The sequence below is a fragment of the Cebidichthys violaceus genome, unplaced genomic scaffold (assembly GCF_023349555.1).
Source record: "Cebidichthys violaceus isolate CVI_PGR_0920_01 unplaced genomic scaffold, fCebVio1.0.p SCAF_26, whole genome shotgun sequence".
Taxonomy (NCBI): Eukaryota; Metazoa; Chordata; class Actinopteri; order Perciformes; family Stichaeidae; genus Cebidichthys; species Cebidichthys violaceus.
In genome coordinates this window covers 3,084,954-3,106,400 of record NW_027176439.1, presented here as the reverse complement: position 1 = coordinate 3,106,400, position 21,447 = coordinate 3,084,954, and the positions used below count along the sequence as shown (strand labels likewise).

The window sequence follows — 21,447 nt, the reverse complement described above, 5'->3', positions numbered from 1 at the left end:
AGCTCTGTCTTCTGTGATCACATAATGAGAGTGCATTCCACGCTGCCGAAATGTCACAGCGTGCACTTTTCAAGCCTCAGCTCGACACAACCAAAGCTAACAGTTGTCCTTTAAAAGGTAATAGAAAGAGAAAAAAAAAAAAAAAAGGTCTGGTGCTACACCGGATTCATGTTGCTATTATTCACCACCGCAAAACGTGGGATCAGACTGATCAACGGTTGCTGACCTTTTCGCCTTGTGAACCTCTAAATCGAAGCAACGTCTTCTTACAATCCCCTGTCACAGGTCGCATACGACTATGAGCAGTTCAACGAAAGAGTACGTTCTCCTTACTGCAGGCCTGAATAGGTCTCTACAGTCAACACGACTAGTTGCCCCCTTTCCAGTTTTAGTGCTAAAGTAAGCTAACCAGCTGATTTAACGGGGCAAACATGAGAGTCGTATTGATCAACAAGCGGATTTCCCAAAATGTCATCGTACATCCTTTATTCATCCCCTGATCTCAGGTGAGGAAGATGGTCGGTTATCTCTCTGCATGCGCTGCAAAAAGGAATCCCTTTAAAACGGCGAGCCACCTTTCGGTAACAGCGACACTTCACAGCTTCCAGAAAGGAAAAAAAAAAAAAAGGGGGGCTGCCTCAACCTGAATAAGACGATGCATCATTAACATGAACTAAAGACACACTGTACGTGTAGGCGCACTCTGGGACTCTGACCACCGATCGTCAACCTGCCAGTGAGGCCGGTCTCGGACACCAGGAGCATCAAGCACAAAACAACTCCCCGCCGATTCACCAGCTGGAGCTTCTTCACGACAACAACACCGTCAGCTACATCATTACCGGCTTTCAAAGCAACTCAATTACGGCTCATCTCGACAGCTCTGACAGGATTCGGCTTCCACTCGTGTGCACGTTAGTGTGAAGGGCCTAAGCAGCTGCCAAGTGAGCAACGGCGGGCCGCAGTCAGACAAAGCGAGCATGCGGGAGTCTGGACGGGTTTCTTCATAAAGCCTCCGAGTTCAGGTGGAGGAGAAATCGCACACACATTAAAGAGAAGAGTCTGTGTTAGCTAACGCTCTACACTGGGAGCGTGAAGTGTGCCGTATGGGAGAAATGCCCATTCTCATATTATAGTTTGCATTAAGGTAGCTCCAGCTACAACCAACACATCTCTAACCCACTACATTTTCACTCTTTTCTTCTTTGTGTGTGTGTGTGTGTGTGTGTGTGTGTGTATACCGGTATCACTCAGCGCTTTATCTCTCAACGCGCGATGAGAAACACCTTTGCTGTTAATACACTCCTGCTTGACCCGATGCTACCAGTGTGATGGTTTTAGACACAAGTCACAGAAGCAACAGCGGCTGGCTTTTCTGCCGAGCACGAACAAAGCTGTTGAAGGCAAATTCTGCAGTGTTTGAGAATTCATATTTGCACATGCCCGGGATTCTTCTGATGAGAGTTCACATTCATAAAATGTATCCGGACGATGCTAAACCACAAAAGTGACGTGGTGCATAATTGGACTAGAGTTATTCTGCAGCGCCGTGTGTCCACTTTCCCTCCACCTGCATCATCTATTTTCTCCTCTCACCAGTCAACCAGGAACTTAATCTCCTCTGATCTGATCCGTCCTGTTGAACATGAGCACAGAACTACACGTCTGACAAGAAGCCCCGACTCTTTGATTCCGAGACTAAAACTGTTCTGCTTTTGAACTCCATCGTAGCTCCAGACATTTAGAAAACAATCGGCGATTATAAGAAACAATAGCTGAACTAACAACGTCTACTAGTGCAGAAGGGTTTAAGGATTTGTCCTTTAGATGTTGTTGGGTTAAGGGCAAGCGGCACTAGAGGAGTGCCAGAAAATGCACCGGCAGCAATATCTCGTGGAACTGAGTTTATGGCCTTAAAAGAATCGTAAACTTGTGTCATGAAATCATAAAGTAAAAAAAATGATTAAAGTGGGGAGCGGGTTACTTCAGGTGTTGTTTCACATTCAGTTTGACCCGCACAGTGCAAACATATCAGGGGAAAACCGAGGAGAGCATCAAACAGTCTTTGCATTTACAAGAGACCGACTTCTTTTAGACGCATGAAATTATTGTTTTACTGTACAGTAAATATGGCACAGCTGACTTAAACTAAAACATAAACTGGGCCTCTTTTTTTCTCTTCTCCCCAGTGTTATGAGGGGGAACACCATTGCTTTAAATACTTTGTTAATACATAGGTACACATGGGAGTACTTACGCACTAGCCCAGATGGTGGACCCTCTAATTTGAAATCCAAGGGTATAATTAAGAGACAAAAAAATTAAAAAGGAAAGCATGAGGATTTGCTGCTTCGACATGAAAAGCGGCACAAATTACAGCAAGGAGAAGCTCGGTTTGTGTGGTCACCGTTATTAGATCTGCACATTCAAACTAAATATTTAAGAATGGGGATCCGGCTGTGACTTTGAAGTTCTGCCGATAGACGCACACATATCCCTGCGTATTAATCTGAATTTGACGGTAAATTAAAGGGATGATATCGGGGGGGGGGGGGGGGGGGGGGGTCTGTATGTTTTCCATTAAAATACACAATAGCTAGTAATGCAGTGCAGTCCACAGTGATAGGCAAACACATCGTGAATATGTTCTGCCATAACTGTTGAAAAATGGGACCAATCAAAACGACTGCTGTGTAAACGGATCGGCAGCTGATGCAGAACAGGTAAACACGTCGGGAAGAGAAGCGCGGAGCGTGCTGGAGAGTCCGGTGCGTAAAAGCTGCCCGTTTGGGTCACACGCTCGTTGCATCTCTGATTATATCAAAAAAAACGCAGCTGTCAGAACAACGCTACATCGGTTCCAGATGTTTTTGGAGCTCTTTCCAGATTTACTTGGAGCCCTGTTGGGTCTATTTTTGTCACGGGGACTCTACAGGTCTGAGGACACCTTTGGATGCAGTTTGGAACACAAGTGTTTGCTCTGTAGGTGTGGAGGTAACACTGGAACTGTAGTCTTATCGGAGCAGTCACTCCGCTCACATTACCTCGCTCACATAACAGCCAAACAATTTCTCCCCCCGTTTTTTGTGTTGGCCGCCCTCTGTAAACACCACCAAGTAAAGACGTCGTGTAGTTTGGGAAACAGTGTCGTGGTGGGATTGGGACCGAGACGATGAAATGTAAATGAAGTGATGTGACATCCAAATTAAAACATACAACTTTAACATTAAAATCAACGAACTCTCACGTGTGTTTTGCACAATTTCGGACAGGATAACAGCCTGTCCGGTGCGCAAAAGAGCAACTTTGGAGACGCTTTCGACCACGCAGATATTCGTCGGAATGCATCCACAGAAAAGGCGAGTGGAAAAGTTTGTACTTACCGGTGTCGAAAACACTAAAAGCCGCAGAAGAAATAGCCCCAGCGAGGAGAAGAAGAGCAGATGTGACTGTCCAGGAATCCATCGTGTGATTAAAGAGTCTGAGCTGGCTCTCAGGTGAAGTGCAGCCAGACGGACGGATGCGCAGACCGGCGAGCTGGTGGACTGACTGACTGACTGACTGACGGACTGACTGACTGACTGGGTCTGTGCAGGAGTCGCTCTTCGGTCGGCGTTAAAAGTCCCTGAACTTCAAGGCAGGTCCTACAGTCACTACTACACTGACACCACACAGACGGGAACAGATAGTAGAAAGCAGGGATCCTATTTCCAACCCATGTGACAGGAAATAGGGGCAATAGATTCAACCTGCAGCGCTGGGGAAGCAGCGGAAAGAACGGAGGAGGAGGGAGGGAGGGAGGGAGGGAGAGAGAGAGAGAGGGTGGCGCTGCTGGGGTTGGAGGCTGGACTCAGTGGTGCGATGAACAGCAGGTTAATAAAGTATAAACTGATTTTGGAATATCATTCCGAACCTATTCCACTAATAATAAATAACTTTAAGCACCATACAGCCATCGTGCAATTACTATTAGGTCCCTACATTAAAAAGGTATTGAAGTGATGCTGCAGGAGATCAGACCATGTGACAGTCCACTGACATGCTGTGCAGTGCCAGTGACGCACAATAAATCCCGTCCGGTGGCAGGGGCGTAAATATAGACAGTGTCGGCAGTGCAGTTGCACTGGGGGCCCCTGGGGTGGAGGGGCCTATAGAGAGAGAGAGTGGCTCTCAATCCAACAAAAATATATCTTAATATTTCTTTCGGCATCTTTGTCATGTATTGGTATGCAGTGAGGATTTCTGGGTAATGCGTATGTTGATGTTGTCCAAATGTTTAGTTTAGGCACAACATCTGTCAAGACTGACAAGCTGAGCACATCTGCAAGCCGAGCAAGCAGTCATGCCTCTCAAACATAAAAGAGGCATGTAAGGAAAGACGGCAGCGAAGCTCCGTAAATTACATTCTTTGGGCTTTTTTTTTTTTTTTTTTAATAAACAATTGCCAGCCCACGCTGTGTGTGTGTGTGTGTGTGCTTCACAGCTAGTATCTAGTGTGCACTAGGGCCCGTCGTAACTGCCTTACGCCACTGTCGGCTGTATATGGGAGTATTGTCTTGGTTTTTATGTTGGGGTCTAAATCTAATTGGGGGTCCATTACATTTGGAGACCCCTGGGCTACGACATACAGTACTCAATTCTAAAATGCACACAAAGGCAAGTCAAAGGCAGTACGTCATTTTAATAGCTACATTATGGAACAGGGAGGAGTGGTGAGGGAGAAAGATTTGCACATGATCCTGGTAGAGAAGAGATTACAGTAGCCCTGCGGCTTAATAAAGTAAAGATTTTTATTTTATTTTATTTTATTCCTGTGGCTGGAGTTGTGATCAAAGAAACTTGTGATCACAAAACATTTAAGTGTTTTTTTTTTTTTTATTTGTATTTGTCGGCCTAACATTTAATCAATAGAAGCGAGTCCCTGGGCACAATTTGGGGGAAATCACAAGACTTTTTTTTCTGGTGCGGTTCTTAGTTGTTGATGTCCACAGTTAGTTATCACATCGTTCTAATCCACAGCAATGGGTGAGGTGTTATATTTTAAACTAAAGCAAACAAGCAGATTATGTTTAAATTTGTGGCATGTAATGAATGTAAATGTTCTTTAAGGAAACTCAATAAATTAGAAAATAAAACCAGAATGGGGGAAAAAAAATACTAATTGTATTCCTTGGATGATTTTTTGTGTCCATTAAAGCTTTTCCAATCGTACTCACTGGCTAGAAGCAGGAGCACTGTGTGTGCGTGTGTGTGTGTGTGTGTGTGTGTGTGTGTGTGTGTGTGTGTGTGTGTGTGTGGTGTAAACCCATTGCTGGCGCTTCTCACCTCTTTGCCATATCTCACCGGCAGTCTCATCTTCAGTGTGAAACAGCACCCTCGTGTGTTTCCCCGCGAGCATCGTGTGCAGCACCATTGAGAAGAGTCCACGGCATCAAACGCAGCCAGTTGGCCTAAAAATAGAAGATCCAGTATGAGCTCACTGCTCTTGAGGAAAAGGAGGCCCAACATGTATTTTGCCAAAACCGACGGGGTTGAGATGGGGAGCACTGGGAAAGTAATCTGGCATGACGTGTGCCCTTTACAGAGACGTAACTGTGTGGCTTAGAGACGCTGGATGGTTAAAAAAAAAAAAAAAAAAGATTTGGGAGAAAAAGATTTATCATAATTGAACCACACTGACAGTTTTCTCAGATGTTCAACCTTTTTTGAAACTAGCTGTCTTATATGTATGACATATCCCATTACATTTCCCATCAATAACTAAGTATACTTCCTCAATTACTGTACTTAAGTATCATTTTGAGGCATTTTCTTATTCTGTACTTAATATTTCTTCGCCACAACGTTCGAGAGGGGATATTTTGTAGCTATAGTACTTGTGATTTCACAAAACACAATACCTTTAGAAAATATGATACATTTTTAAAGATTAAACTATGTCTCAGTATAAGTAGTTCAAATTAATGTGGATAAGATACAACAATAATATGTTTTTGACGCATTTGTGCATCAGTGGTACTATTAATGATCTAATATATAACATTTGGCTGATAAATCTTTCTATCTGTCTGTGAAGGGCTGCAACTAACACTTTTTTACATTATCAATGAATTATTTTAACAATATTGTTCTTGATTATGATCCCAGAGCTGATAGTAATGTTTTCATACATTTGTTTTGTCTAAACAGTCTAAAACAAAAACACATTCAGTTCACTATCATAGAAATATGATACGAATATTAACACATCGTTGAGAAGCTGGAACCAGCGTTTTTTTTTTATATTTTTGCACAACAGGTGAATATACATGCTAATTTCCATACATTATTTGAACATTGGCTAAGGCCATGTTCAAAATGATTGTTTCATTGTGTTGACATATTAGAGTCAAAGGTTTTTTTACAAAGGGAATCTCTTTTTATCACTCCATATTTTAGAAAATACTTTCAACAGCCATTAAAATTTCTTTTTTTCGCAATGTTTATTGTAATTAAATGTTGTATAAATCAGACGGAATGAAACAGGGAAGTGTGGTGTATGTAAGTACTGCTGAGGTGGAGATTTCTGGCTCATATATATAATTTCTTTGGAAAACCACCTAGACAGAGTCGTAGAATAAACACTTAAATGTCTGTTTTTGGATGTTTTCTTCCCACTAGTGTGAAAGAAGACATGTTACGGAAGCAGAAAAGCACAAAATTTCAAAATTGATCAATGCATAAAAATAAAAAATGTTTTTGCCTGATCCAATGATTCATCATATAATATTTTTACTGTTCATTTTTCTGTTTATGGAGTAACAAATGAATCGACTTATCGTTGCTGCTCATGTATTAATTCATTGACTTTTATTCTGGGTGTAACATCAACAATCTAGTCACAATAAATTACTGCAATGTTTTGCACCGTTACTTTTACTTAAGATTGTGCATGCAGCACTACTTGTAGTATTTTTACTTTGAGGTAATGCTACTTCTGAACTTAGGACCTGAACACTTCACCCACCACAGTAGCCTATGCATTGCTATCATTACTTAGCATGTGACATGTGACGAGTGTGTGCTCACACAAAAGCAGTCTCAGTGCCCTCAGACTGAATATTAACTATATGATCATTAACCTGAATCGGAGTCCTGTCATTACCTCCCATCTTCCCGGAATGCTATCAGTCTGTGATGCTGTGCAGTTGTGGTAGCAAGGCCTCCTTTGTCTTCTTTGTCTCTGTGTGTGTGTGTGTGTGTGTGTGTGTGTGTGAGATCACATGTTGGGCATGTCTGCTCACGCTGCCTGGCCACATTCCTTGTGGTCTGTTGGAGTTACTGTAATTCTGCTCTGTCTTTTTTTATTTTTGCTCTCTCCAGATAAAACTCGCCACTTCCACAAATGACATTCGCACTTAATTATTTTCGGGCACTTGGCCTTTTAGACCGCTCGGCTGTTTTTCATTGGGTTGAGAACGTCGGGTAACGAGTATCCAGAGTTCCTCCTCCTCGTGTGTACATTTCTAGCACGGGTGGATGCGGCAGCGAGAGCGGAGCCCTCTTGCCCTGCCGGTGTGTCCTGCCCGCTTTGTTATGCAAGACGACGGATGGAGGTCACAGCAAGAATAATCCACCGAGATGTATTGGAAAGTAGTCCGGCATCCCTGACCTGCCTGCCAATGGGATGTTATGCGTAGCTGAATTAGAAGTTGGCCCAGATGCTTTGAATTCACAAATGTAGGAGCCAAGACTATGTCATGTCCTTGTATTCTCTTGGGTAAATATGAGCGCCTGGCCCTGAATTTTAATGCCACATTTTTCTACTTCGTGGACAAAACTACGTCTCCCTCTTTGCGTTCCCTCCTTCTTGGCATCCGAGAGAATCTTTGGTTGCATTGAACCTGAAGCTCTCAAATCTTTTGACAGACCATTTAACTTCGATCTCATCTGAGAGAGAGGTACAACATTTAAAGGGTCTAAACAACTTTCCTGTAGTGGAATCAAACCATGCAGATAGTTTTTTTGTTTCTTATTCCAGGATTGGAGTCCTTGGCATTTCTGCCAGCACGTCAATACAATAAAAGGCGAACGGAAATTCATTTGTGGTGCTCACAGCATTAAAAGTGACATTTAAAAGCTCAACAGCAGCGTGGCTTTTTCAGAGGCAGTTTCCTGATTATTCCGGATAACTCACAGACTTGACCGTGAGCACAGTGTATGCAACTACTTTGAATTTGATTAAGTGACACACTTGAGTACCCAAATGCGATGGATTGATGCTTTTCTTTCTTAGATGGTAGTAGACTTATTATCTTTGTTTTTTCGACTGTTGGTCGGACAAAAACAACGGCGTGAACAACGCAATTTGGGCTCTGACAAATTGCGGTCTCGCTACTTTCTGACAGACAAAACAATAACTCAATTAATCAGGAAAATAAATGGACGACTTATCAGTAATGAAAATCACAGTTCCAGCTCGAGTAAGAAGTAGCTCCAATGAAACCTGATCACAGTCCATTGTTCTGTGGAGTATCCAGTGAAACCAGGAAGTCGTTTCCAGAAACACTCCTCACCAGTGTGCAGCTTTTCCAATAGCAATGTTGGGAAGGCAGCGGAAAGCTCAGGCCGATATCTTAAAAAGGTAACACATTCAAAACTCAGAGCATTAGTTATGGAAATATATAGTAAGTTAACGGCTAACTGAGCAGACAATGAAGTCACTCTTCCTCTGTGTGATTTGTCATCTAAGCTTTTCAGTACTTTGTTTAATAGCGGTGCGGCCCGCGTGTATTCAGTGTGTGTGTGTGTGTGTGTGTGTGTGTGTGTGTGTGTGTGTACGCCCCACTGGCTAATTAGTCGCTGCCGCTCTGCACCGCGCTCCTACAGAGCTTACTGATAACGTCATGGAAGGACAACAGCACTGTTAGCTCTGTCTGCACTGTTACTGTTGTTTGCACTCTGAGTGCTGTTAGCTGCTAGCCACTGGCTCAGCCTTTGCCATGTTGAGAGCAATATGGAGGCGATCCCTAATATGCTCTGAATTTGCAATTCAGCACATTTAAAAACCTGAGGACATAAAAGAAATCCAAGGGTTAAAATATGTTCTTTGATAAACTGGGTGAACCGATCCTTTAAATTGTGCAGGGTTGGGGACGTGTGGACCCTGAAGAACCTGACAAGAAGAAGGATGCAGGTTTTTTTTTTTCTCCCACTATGACATCACCGGATCATTCTCCTCATTGCCAAAACAATCTCTGCGGTCGCTTGGCTCATTACATTAATTAAAAACAAAACACGCCAGCACACACATTGACGCACAACTTCTCGCGTCTACTCCGACAGGGGGGGGGGACGACACAGTGAGTCAACGCGATTGCTCAACCAAAGCATCTGGTTGTAGTCTGAAGTCTGTTCGACCCGGCCAACAAACCCCTACGCGGCCACATCAGTGTCTATATGATCCACATCATTAGTGGTTGCACACCCAACGCACATTATGGTGTCACTCTCTGACCCCAGCAAAGCTTTGTTGAGGTGGGCTCCCCTTGACAAATGATTGCCTCTGGCCCTATCTGCAGCAGTAACAACCCCTCAACCACCATCTTCTCTTAACTCCTATCCCCCACACACACACACACACACACACACACACACACACACACACACACACACACACACACACACACACACACACACACACACACACACACACACACACACACACACACATACACACCTGTGCAGGCCCCTGAGCTTACCCGTGTTCAAAGCCAAGATAAAAGCTAACGTTTACATCCAGCCACCTGCACGCAACCAGCAGCCCCCAGCAGCACCACAAACCCTGCTCCGCCTCTCTTCGCTGACACACACAGCAGTCATCCGTCTTGCTCGGCCTCCCGGGTCTCTAATTAGGCTCCGGGTGGGTGACACCCTCTGGAATGTTTATTGTAACATTGCTCAGCCATTATCTCCTTAAAAAGGGACACAAAAAGAGAAGAAGAAATAATAGAAAGCAGGCAGAGAAAGCATGGAGAGGTGGATGGATTGTTTTTGTTATCAGGACTACATTGCTGTAAATGAGTTCATTACAGTTCATTACAACTTGGGTCTCATTGTCATGTTTCATGCATCTTTTCTATCAGTTATGGTAACATTGTATCCTCCAAAGTAATTGGAGGTTAATATGGAGGTTATCTAGCTGGTGATAAAACGTATAAAATGTGTCTATGAAAACCGTACATCACAAAGTGCGCACATCTATGGGACTGTAAGTACGTTCATAGGTTATAAGTTGAACCTCAAAGCCTTGCCTGTAAACTGTGATGGATGTTTACAACTGAGAGTTTAAGTAGTAGCCTTGAGTTCGTCATTTTTGGCCATCGCCATCTTGGAATTTTTGCAAATTTTTGTCAATCACAAGGTAGCCACGCCCTACAACATACTCCGCTTTATGTTCTATTTTACTCTAAATACCATAATATACAAAATGAACATCATGCTGTATTGAAGAAGACTTGAAACTAGAGATTGAGACCATAAACTCATGTTTACAATGTTTACTGAGGGAATAAACCAAGAGAGAAGTAGAGTCATTTCTTCATAGACTTCTATACAAGAGTTACCAGGGCCATCAGGGGGCGACCAGAGGAGTCGCCCCCTGATGGCCAGTAGAAAGAATGCAAGTTTAGGGTACTTCTGCATTGGCTTTACTGATGATGCCATGATGAAAATGGCCAATAAGTCCGAAACTTCCATGATTAATTCTATTGATTATAACTGGATTATCCTTTTATATCAGCACAGATTGATATAGAATGAAGAAACTAGAAACATGTAAAGCGTTATCCTTTACGATGACAGCCTGCGTGGGTTTGATGTGATTGCTTTGCATTGGTTGTTTTGTTCCTCCAGTTTGAACAGAGGAGAAGAGGAAGAGAAAACTGTTGAGCACAAGATGAGAACGACTGGTAAAACATCAACTCAGTAGCCAGCTTTTAACTACAGTGGACGCCAGCCAGTCATGTTTCTCGCGCCTTGGCCACCGACCTCAAAAGGGCAAAAATACCATAAGACCTCAAAAGTTCCAAAACCAAACCAAAAGCCAAACTTGAAGCATCTCGGCCCTTTTAAACCAGAGCCTGGTCCCTGCATAAGTGATTTTGGGAAATCCTATAAACGTGACTGATTTATTGGGTGATGCAGTCAAATTTATTTGAAGCAGGGTGGCAGCAATTGCAGTGGTGCTGAGAAACTGTAGAAAAACAATGGAAAGATTATACATTGGCTGTGATTTAATCTATTAGCTTTCATTTTGAATAACATATTTAAACTAAAATGGGGTATTCCACTAAGAAGCAATATCACATACGAAAACAACAACAAATGTGGCCTATCCCACTGGAAAATGTAGTCTGCGGTGTTCCTACCGATCCATTCTTCACCGACAGGACGACTGTATAACTCAACTTTCCTGATGCTTGCGATTGATGTAATAGAACAAATAAGAAATTGCCCTTTAATGCCAGCAAAGATAAGAACATCATGGCTAACATCATCACCATCAACCTTCTTCCAAGTCTTTGCAGTAACTCATCACAGTTCAGGAAAAGAGCCAGAAGCCAGAGAACTGCTGGCCAGCACATCCCGCCATGAAACAATGTCCACACCCAGTGGGAATCATCCCGAGATGGATATTAGTTGTGGTGTGACGATGACAGCACATTTGACTCACACTTCAAAATCAGCTGCTAATGGCAAAGGAGCATCAGAGCTATTTCGTGTTGGAGAATGACATGGAGCAAAAAGGTCAAATGAGAGCCACTAAACAACAACACGTTGTCTCTGTTGGGCTGTAATGACATATTTTGAATATCTACTTGGGAATGGATGGCTCTGGAAAATTATGGGAAACCTTGTTTTGATGAAACACAACAAATAAAATTAGAACGTGTCCTTTACATTCGCAAGTGGTACGTTTCTTTTGAGTCTTCTGAGCCTCGTCTTCAAAGAGTTGAGGAAAGTGGTCACCACATTGAGTCAACATCAATCCAAATGCTTTTTTTTTTTTGTGCACAAACAACTCCAGGCGGTTTTAGCTTTGTGGGGTATATTGAGGCCAGACTTGTTTTTACACCCCCCCTCATGTCAAACTCGACAACATTGCAAACATCCTCTGATGGCCATCTTTTTCGCAATGTGAAAACCACAACCCACCATATGCAAAGTGTAAACTGCTGATGGGAAACATATTTGGGGATGCAAACTTTGGTATGGCTACATAGTTTACAAGAGCTGAACAAAAAGATGAAAAGCGTCTTGACGTCATGTTTCATTTCAGCAGCTAAACAGTTCCATAGTGTCACATATCGCCGGTAACTTAATCCATGAGCCGAGTTTCAGGGCACAGGATCCAGGAACAAAATGCATGTTTGCAGGTTTATGGTTTCAAGCTGTGAACAAGGCGATCCCCTGCACAGTCGCTGCTAATACACCATGTTGGGCTGATGTCTGGCACGTCTCCCACTACATCTCAATCCCAATTATGACATGAAGCTAGTCAGGGGAGGCTGTGTCCTCCATGCAATCTTCTAAAACTCAATTCAGAAAGCATGACAAATCCTTGGCTGCAAATCATACTGAAACTGAAGGAAAAGCAAGTTGGAAGATTTCAGTTGGCATCCAGAGGATTACCTTGCGCTGCACAGTCAGACACTACCACAGAGGTAGCAGCAAGAGATTACTGCAGACTGTATTTGAATTGCTTAAATTAGACTTTGTTACATTCGTAATCAGTGAACTTCAGAAATGTATATCATGTATGCTTAGAAAAACGAGTTGAAACTAGGTCAAACTAAATGTACCTATATTGTACAGTACAGTATATAAAAGTTCAAGCTGTTGAATTAGAAAACATGCCATACAGTTCACATGGATGGAATAAAGTAGGATGAATCTTTTCTTCATTAATCGATTCATAATTTTGTCTACAAAATGTAAAAAAATATGGTGAAAAAAAAATGCTTATCACAATTTCTTAGAGGCTTCTTTAAATTCCTTGTTTTGTCTGTCTAGCAATCCACAAGACAAAATCCCACATTTGAGAAACTGGAACCAACGAATGTTGAAATTATTAATTGTTTAAAATATTTGACGATTCATTGTTTAAACTCTATAGTTTACAGTTTTAATCAGGGCTGGGTATCATTAAAAAAATGACGATGCCAGTTTTAATACCAGTACCCTTAAAGTGATACCGATACCAATCTAGTAGCCTCCTTCATTCGTGTGTTGGTGTCCCGCTGGCTAGTTAATCTCCGTTGCTCTTATACAGCTTCCCCCAACCCTCGCTCGTGGTCAGCACTGTCACCGTTAGAACCGTTAGCTGCCAGCTCAGACATCTCCGTGTTCAGAGCTGTTTGCAGGCAGGTTGTAGCTGCTGCGGTTGTGGGCAAAAACAGGATCAATTTCAGGTATCGTTTGACTGGAAAAGTTACTATACTACTTGGTACTGGGTTATTTCGGTCGATACCTTAAAACGTATTAGGATTAGTGAGCAAAGAAAAATGCATATTAAATACAGAGTACAGTGATGTATGTATAGCATGTTGACAATTTGTAGTAATTACTGCATGAGTCGAAGCCACTAACCAGTGACTGTCCAGCAGTTCAGAAGCCACTCTGAATGAAAGGACTGAAACAAAGTGAAACTCGTCTTCCCTCCCGCATGAATATGAATAACAAGAAATGAACCTGATGATGCTGTGGTTGCTGTGTCTTCTCACAATTAGCGGAGGACTGAGCGAGGACGGGGATATGCATACCTATGAGATCTTCAACCTTGTGGGTTCAGACGTGCTGAGGAAGAGACAACAGATGATGAATCACGGCATTGAGAATTCATAATAAGCCTGAGAGAGAAAAATAAAGGACCTTCAACGCTCCTGCGATATGAAATGCTCATCCACAAGCAGGAATATGCACGGGCACACACTGAGAAGAACACACAGAGATACCGCGAGCAAGTGTGTCTAGACAGTAAACAATACCTGCCTCAAGGGCCAAAGAATGTGGGCTAACTAGATACAAAACTGAGTTTGTGAAGTCTTGAAAGTGAGCAAATGTCTACAAATAAATAAATAAATAGGATGTAAACTGAGCCGACTACCACTCGCACCGAATGATCGCGAAAAAGCACTGCATGTTGCAATGACTGAATATTAAGATGTTCTTCATTTAGACGCTAATGTCAGTAAAAATAAGAGATGAAACAGAGGCATGTCCGGGCTTGTATCACCTGATACGACTTCATTTGAAAAGCTGTCACTACCACTGCAGGGTTTCAGACAGTATGCACACCCAAACTCTGACAACCACAAACAAATCCATAGATGAAACTCCACGTACACAGAGCAGTGATTTAATTCCTTCTTCATCATATCTGTGCATCGGACAAATTCCACAGTGCATGATAAGGAGAACGAGGGGGGGGGGGGGGGGGGGGGGGATGTGCCTTTTGAAGTTGCCTCTTTCTTCTTAGAGCTAGCTTTGGCGTAACGCAGCAAGTTAAGAAGATCATCAAGCGTAATGGTTGGGGAGGATTGCAGAGCTTTATCTCTGATGGCAAGAACAAAGTGCTTGATGATCTGGGGGGATTCTGGGGCTGGATTTGATGGGAATTCCCATGCCTGCTGGGGCAGTTCACTTGTGCTAATAGACAGGTGCCATCATAAATCTAGAGTCAACGAATTACTCACTCAGCTTTAACTACTGAGACTTAAGGTATATGGGGATAAAGTTTTCCTTTGACAGATTACATCTAGTGATAGAAGGTTCTCCATTGGATAGACGCCATGTAAATGTCTGGCAGTGATGTGACAATAAATTAACGACGTGAGGAAACGCATATCAAACTAGAAAGGTGCACTCAGTAGAGTGCAGATATCCACAGGTGTGTCTGCAACGACCACTGCTGTATTGTGTGATTGAATTAATAAAACCCACAACTGGCTAACCTCTTGTCTAGACACTAATGTGCTGTAAGGCGTCGTTAAACACATTTAATTAAAACTCAAAAGCAAGCGGTGATGTGTGCCGGCAATCGGCTCAAAGTCAACGTATAATTCACTTCATACAATCAAAAACTAAATTCTAAACTCACCAAGCTGTCTGCCCACTCAGCGGCGAGTGAGTTGTGGGAAGGTATAGCAGTGTGTGTACTGGTAGTCGTGTTAGCTGTTAGCCAAACCCACCGTCCATTCCGTTAGCTGTTAGCCACGCACCACAGTCAATGGCAGTATAAAACAGGCAATAAAAGACGTTTTGAGAAAGTGTGAGTCACCGCTACCATGAGAGGTCCTTGAGCGTGCATCCATAGCCGGGCACCAAAAATTTGATACAGCTTGCTGCAGCAGAATGCGAGATTAGCCGTGGACAGACACATGTACGGTCACTCACAGACGCAAGCAACCGATCACAAGATCCTCCTGGAATAGATAATTATTATGGAAAAGAAACTTTTAAAAATTTTTTTAAAACATTGTTGCTGTAAATGCAAGAGATGTCAAATCCTAAAATGTCTATTACCGTTGCCACCTCAGTATTGAGTAAATAAAAGACCACACAACAATAAAAGATGTGGCTTCAAATGGGATCTGATTGAAGCAGATTAAACTAAATCACAAGAGCTGCATGTTGCGGTAAAAAAAAAAGAAAAAAGGACAAAGGAGAGCAGTGAAGCAGGGTCACAGGAAGTTGTGTTTGTCAGGAATTAACTCCTTCAAAAGGGAAACAAACAATCACGACAGAGCAAAAAAATATATCTTTGCATTCCGAGGAGAAGTGCCATGGTGCACATCCTTATTCATGAGAACACTTGATCTGTGCATAAAAAGCTTTTGAAAATGGTTTGTATTCCTTTCAGTTGGAAAATCAGAGGGCAATGTTGTTTGAGGATTATCGCCACTAAAATGATTTCTCAGGATGAGAATGAGCTTTGAAAATATTTCCCCTCCAGGCAAATAAAAGGCTAACAATTCTTTATTTATTTTCTCCTCTCACTTCGCTTTTGTCCGTGCCCTCCACTGCTTTGCATTTGAATCACTCCGAATCGGGAAAATCGCTTCCACCCAGTTGTTGTGTTTATGAAAACACAAGTTTCCAAGAGTCTGCAATGAATTTATATTTGGTACAAGCTACGTAGTGCAATTCACTCCCCCTGGCAATGTGCCCCTCCACAAGCCTTCCATGGAGGTTTGTCTCCCCAGTTTCCACACTGCCGACTGATTGATTTGCTCTTTAATGGCTTCCTGTGTTGGGCATGGTCTAGGACGAACATCTGTAAGGGTGGATTGGGCACGCTGGGGCTGTTTTGCTCTGCTACGCTCATCTGCGGTGTAGTAAAGTGAGGTATCTGCCTTTTCTGTGGCCCGGGAGAATGACGTGCTCCATTATAAAAAGAACTGACTCCAATGAAAAATGAGCCTCGGGTCCTAACGGCCGCTGGTCGCTGAGTGGATTACATTGCCTCAGGGGATGAAGTTCAGCCTCTGATGTTGATGACTGAAACGGGGGAACACTGGTAGCTGGCCTGTGCGTGATAAAGTTATACTGTGTTTTTATGTCAAGAGCAGTTAGTGTTTGAAGGGCAACTTCAATGAGTCCTCAAACAAGCTGAGGTTCAGCTTTGGGTCGCACAGCGGACTTCACTGCTCAGCCTGCGTGCTTGGTTTGAGCTCTAGACTAAACAGTGACCGTGCACTTTTTGAACGGCACCGGGCCCGGAAGCGAAATTTCCCATCCATTCAATACATTGACGTTTTTCAAAAATCCATATATAAAGACTTGTAAGCATTGAACCAAGCCAAACAACTACGAGATGAATCGTGACCATACAATTTATATTTTAAAAGTGAGGGAACTACTCATCCCGTAAACCATCGTGAATGGCGGCTTGTCACATCTGAAAATATTTTTAAACTAACCGTTGTCAATCTAAGATGAAGACAGATTCCGCAACTGCATTGCTTATTTATGGCCTTAAAATGTTTCCAGAAGCGGTGAATTATTTTCGTAATATAAGAGACAGTTTCCAAACGAGCCGCCATGTTGGTTCGGCTTGAAATCCGGGAGCAGACCCTCGTCAATGTGCTGAAAAAAAGACAAGCCCAACTTTATTTTGTATCCCATGGTGTCTGTTTGTAGCTTCATGCGCCATTGAAAATGACTCGCAGCCTGTTGCTGTGTCACTCATAGTGTAAACACGGCGCTAACCGTGGGTAGTGTCGTACTCCATGACATCGCAAATAAAACATTGATATCATACCGATTCGTGGTTTTTACAGGAGCATTGTTTCTATTGTAACAGCTCTGAACAGATTGGTAACACTTGTCAAATTAAGCTTTTGAATATTTAGAATACGTAGAATCACTGAAGCAAATCACGGGAAATTGGAAAAGGGCAATGTGGCAAGAGTAAATTGGTAGAAAAGTAAAATTCAGGAAGTTCAATAATGACAAAATTAACTCATAAAATGCATATGATTGAGGATATGAGAAAAATAGGTGAAATCAGAATATCTAAGAAAGCTCTCAAATCATTTTGAAGTATCTAATTTACCCTTTTTTCCCCGTTTCTCATTGTAATTGGAAAATGATTGCATACGTATGAATGTATTTCTGTGTATATTTCTGCTCTATATTAGTATGTGAAAGAATTTTTTTGTTATCTGTCTTTGATTTGATTTTGGCTTTTGGATGTCACAAGCTAATGACAATTGAGATTAAGATGATTTTTGATTTAGTCTTTAATTGAGCATTTATTTTTGGATTGTCCTATGTTTGTAAAGCAGCAAATATTAAAATATAACAAAGTTGTGACAAAAAACAACAACTATCTTGTGCTTTTATCAACCTTTTTAGCTGACTTTGCTCAAATCGTCTCCTCAGCATTAAGTGTTGCCAGTAACAAACTCAAACACAAAACTATGCGTTTGGGCAAACAACTTAATCCTGAAATCCATCTTTACTTCAACCTACGCCTTAAAATTAGGAGTTAACATCAGAAGGCAATGCTGAACCATGAGGTATTAGGAGGTAAGGGACAAAGCACACCTGCAAAGCTGGAGCTGACATAAATTACAAAAAATAAATAAAACACACCCAAAACAAAAGCTTCATCCAAAAGCCACTTCAGAAGCCTTTCTTCATAATCCAGGGATGTGGAGCAGATCTGAAGAACGGGAAAAGTCCCACTTGAAAGCAACAGGCTTCCACAGAACACATTCGTATTTACTCACGTTTGAATTTGATCGGACTAATTATGCCGGGTTGTTGGGATGCTAAGCGAGCGTAAACATTCGGGGTTAGAACAGGCCCCCACAGGGAAACGAAAACCCTCTACTTTCATCCGTTCGCAATTAATCGGCATCCGACTCAGCAAACAGACGCGGCGGCTTGCTCCATTGCCTCTCTCATAAGCTTTGACTGACACATGAAAGCAGGGAAACTTGCACCCAGTTAGGAGATTATACAGCGAGTGAGTCAAATCTGAGCGGATACTGGAGAAAGACCTCAGACAGCGGCACACAGGGAGGCTTTAGTCGTCCTTTGTGAAGGTATCGGGACCCGTTTCACTACGCATGTGAAGTGGGTGCACGTGTACTTATTTACGCTCGTAAAAGGACCTTAATGTGTTTTTACGTGAAAAAAACAAACAATAGGGTCCCAGGAGTCCCTGAGGCATGACGGAGCAGCAACAACAGTCAAGTGTCTGCAGGAGCCGCTAACGGATAGAGCATTGCTCAACCGCTAGTTAGGACACACTGTACACACGAGCCAAACTACTTCAAAGCCTTCTAGGTCCAGCAGGCCACGTTATTTCAATTAGTCTCCAACAAGAAGCCTTCTTCTTCCCCAGCCGGACCCCCACCTATCACTCCCAGGGATCAGCCTCACAGGACCCTGTCAGTCTGCTTCCTTTTTACCCCCCCCCCCAAAAAAAAAAAAAAAACCCACTAGAGCTTTGTTTTGGAAAAGTTGAATTGAGTCAGGTTCAAAGTAGAGGAGAAGACCGCGGAGTAACATGAGATGACGGTCTGTCCGGCGGGCCATGTGGCCGTGCCAGACGATGCATGCCTGCTGGTTTGAAGAGGGGGTTATTCTTTATTTCTGAGCTTTAAAAACACCCACACACACACACACACACACACACACACACATACACACACAACCATCCACACACAGACACACACACAACCATCCACACACACACACACACACACACACAACCATACACACACACACACACACACACACACAACCATCCACACAACCATCCACACACACACACACACACACACACACACACACACACACACACACACACACACACACACACACACACACACACAGCTAGTTTGTTTAAAAAGAACAACAACTCGATATCATTTAATGATTCCTTCATTGATTTCTTTTAGGAAAACATTTCTAGATGCAATCAATTAATGTCTTCAAATACAGACATGTAGCAGTACAAGGAGAACAAGCAAGTGTTGATAAAGTGCAAAGACTTTACGTGACTTCCATGTTACATTTGTGGATTTTTCTCTCTCAGTCACTCAGCGAAACTTTCTTTTGACTGAAGGCTGTGAGCCCACACAAAGGCTGCATATGGGTTCAAAGTCTTTCAACCGAAAAGATGATCAGGTTCGCTTCACATCTGACACGAACATGAACACATCTGGTATTATTTTAAACAGGAGAAGGGAGTGTTGATTGTCATGTAGATATCGCTGTATAGTATTTATACAGTTCTCTCTCTCTCTATCGGAAGACCAGTCATGCAAAAAACGTGAAACAATAAGCATCCCCCCCCCCTTTACCTCAATCCTAACCCCAAGCGCCATTTGCCACGACCTGGAGGTTTTCCAAACAAAACAAGAGGGAAAACATGAGGCCGAACAACACGCCGAACGCCTGACGTGCCCCTGGGGGTTTTTCCTGATAAGGTCAACAGGTCAAGAGAAGACTGCGTGTCCAAACAAACAACATAAACAATATGATTTCCAAATGCTGGGCTCTAAACACATTACACACAAGGATTCATTGTGGCGCGGAGGGTTCAGCAGGTTTGTTCTTGAGTCACCATGTTGTCCTCCCTTTTCTCTCTGAAAATACAAACGAAAGAAGCGTCACTGAAACAACTTTAGAATTTAAGAATTAAAATTACAAGGCAACCAACTAATAGCTGTTTTTTTTGTTGTTTTTTTTATTTACACCACCACTTCTATTTAGTTATGGTCTCATTTCAGAGCTGATTATGCTCACCTTTCCAGAGTTATTTTGGGGACATAGCCATCCAGTCTGCATGCCCTGCTGCTTCATGGGAGCTGAATATGTGACGTAATCAAAAGTGACCGCAGGAAAATTGTCTGGCGACCCCGCATCAGGGCAGGGATCATTTTCAATTTGGTTCTTAATAACGGCACTTTATTGCTTTTATGAATAGTGTTTCATTAACGGTGGAAAACGGGGACATAAATGCGCGGAGCCCTCCCAGGGTATTTGAACTAGGAATGCATTAGTTCTTTTTTTTTTTTGGCATTTATGTCCACTACCTTTGCAGCGGAGATTAACAAGAGGAGGATCGTCCTTTGAACAAGCAGCGACACGTGTTGCTTTAAGCAAACTGGCTGTTTAATTAAAGCATTTTACTTAATCTGTATCTCATCAGATATATAAAAAAAAAAAAAATCTAGATTGTGCATGTTCACGTTTTTTACCCCCCCCCAAGTCTGTCTTAAAACATACACACACAGTAGGTGCATTGCAAGAGTTCTTGGTCGTTGTAATTGCTCCTCCTCTCTCGACTGACCGTGAACAGGAGGAGGGGGTGGAGATAGGGAGCAAAATCCAGTCCTCGTCCTCTCTCTCTCTCTCTCTCTCTCTCTCTCTCTCTCTCTCTCTCTCTCTCTCTCTCTCTCTCTCTCTCTCTCTCTCTCTCTCTCTCTCTCTCTCTCTCTCTCTCTCTCTCTCTGAAAAATTGCACACTGAAGTTCAGCTGACGCTAATACGAGGCTTCAACCATTTTGGTTATCTTCCAAAAGTTACGGCCTTTATAGTATTAATCCCCTCCCCCCCCACCTCAGCTCAGCAGGGTCCCAATTCAATTAAATTCAATGGTGCTTTATCGGCATGGAAGTTTCACTTTCCAGGGGAAACACGAAGAACGAATGTGGTGCCAAAAGAGAAGACCATCTCAGTGCTGCTGAACGTCCATATAGAGCTAGGACTGTGGATTTTATCCTCCATCTCTTTAAAGGCATGTTAGGAAGGGATCTCCTAACGGCCAGTACGAACAGGAGGAATGATAACAGCAAGCAAAAAAAATGTTGCTGATGGTTACTAATAAAAAATTAAAAAAAAGCAATACCAAGCATGCCTGTGATGGAAGTCTTATTGGTTGCCCGC

General features: G+C 42.6%; 2 protein-coding genes across 4 annotated transcripts in view; both read right to left on the bottom strand.

Moving 5' to 3' along the window:
• The window catches only part of kremen1 (kringle containing transmembrane protein 1), a 59,014-nt gene extending 53,610 nt beyond the window's left edge, over positions 1 to 5,404 (bottom strand). For 2 of the 3 annotated variants that reach the window (XM_068721106.1, XM_068721108.1), the window contains exon 1: positions 3,384 to 3,624. In XM_068721106.1, the coding sequence (XP_068577207.1) occupies positions 3,384 to 3,465 (82 nt within the window). In that variant the 5' untranslated portion in view covers positions 3,466 to 3,624. Of the gene's footprint in view, positions 1 to 3,383; positions 3,625 to 5,325 lie in introns of those variants that run through there. The other variant, XM_068721107.1, reaches the window with a different exon arrangement.
• Positions 5,405 to 19,419: 14,015 nt separating this feature from the next.
• The window catches only part of susd2 (sushi domain containing 2), a 25,394-nt gene continuing 23,366 nt past the window's right edge, over positions 19,420 to 21,447 (bottom strand). Inside the window, exon 14 of the mRNA XM_068721083.1 lies at positions 19,420 to 20,144. Coding sequence (XP_068577184.1) covers positions 20,099 to 20,144 — 46 coding nt within the window. The 3' untranslated portion in view covers positions 19,420 to 20,098. The remainder of the gene's footprint in view (positions 20,145 to 21,447) is intronic.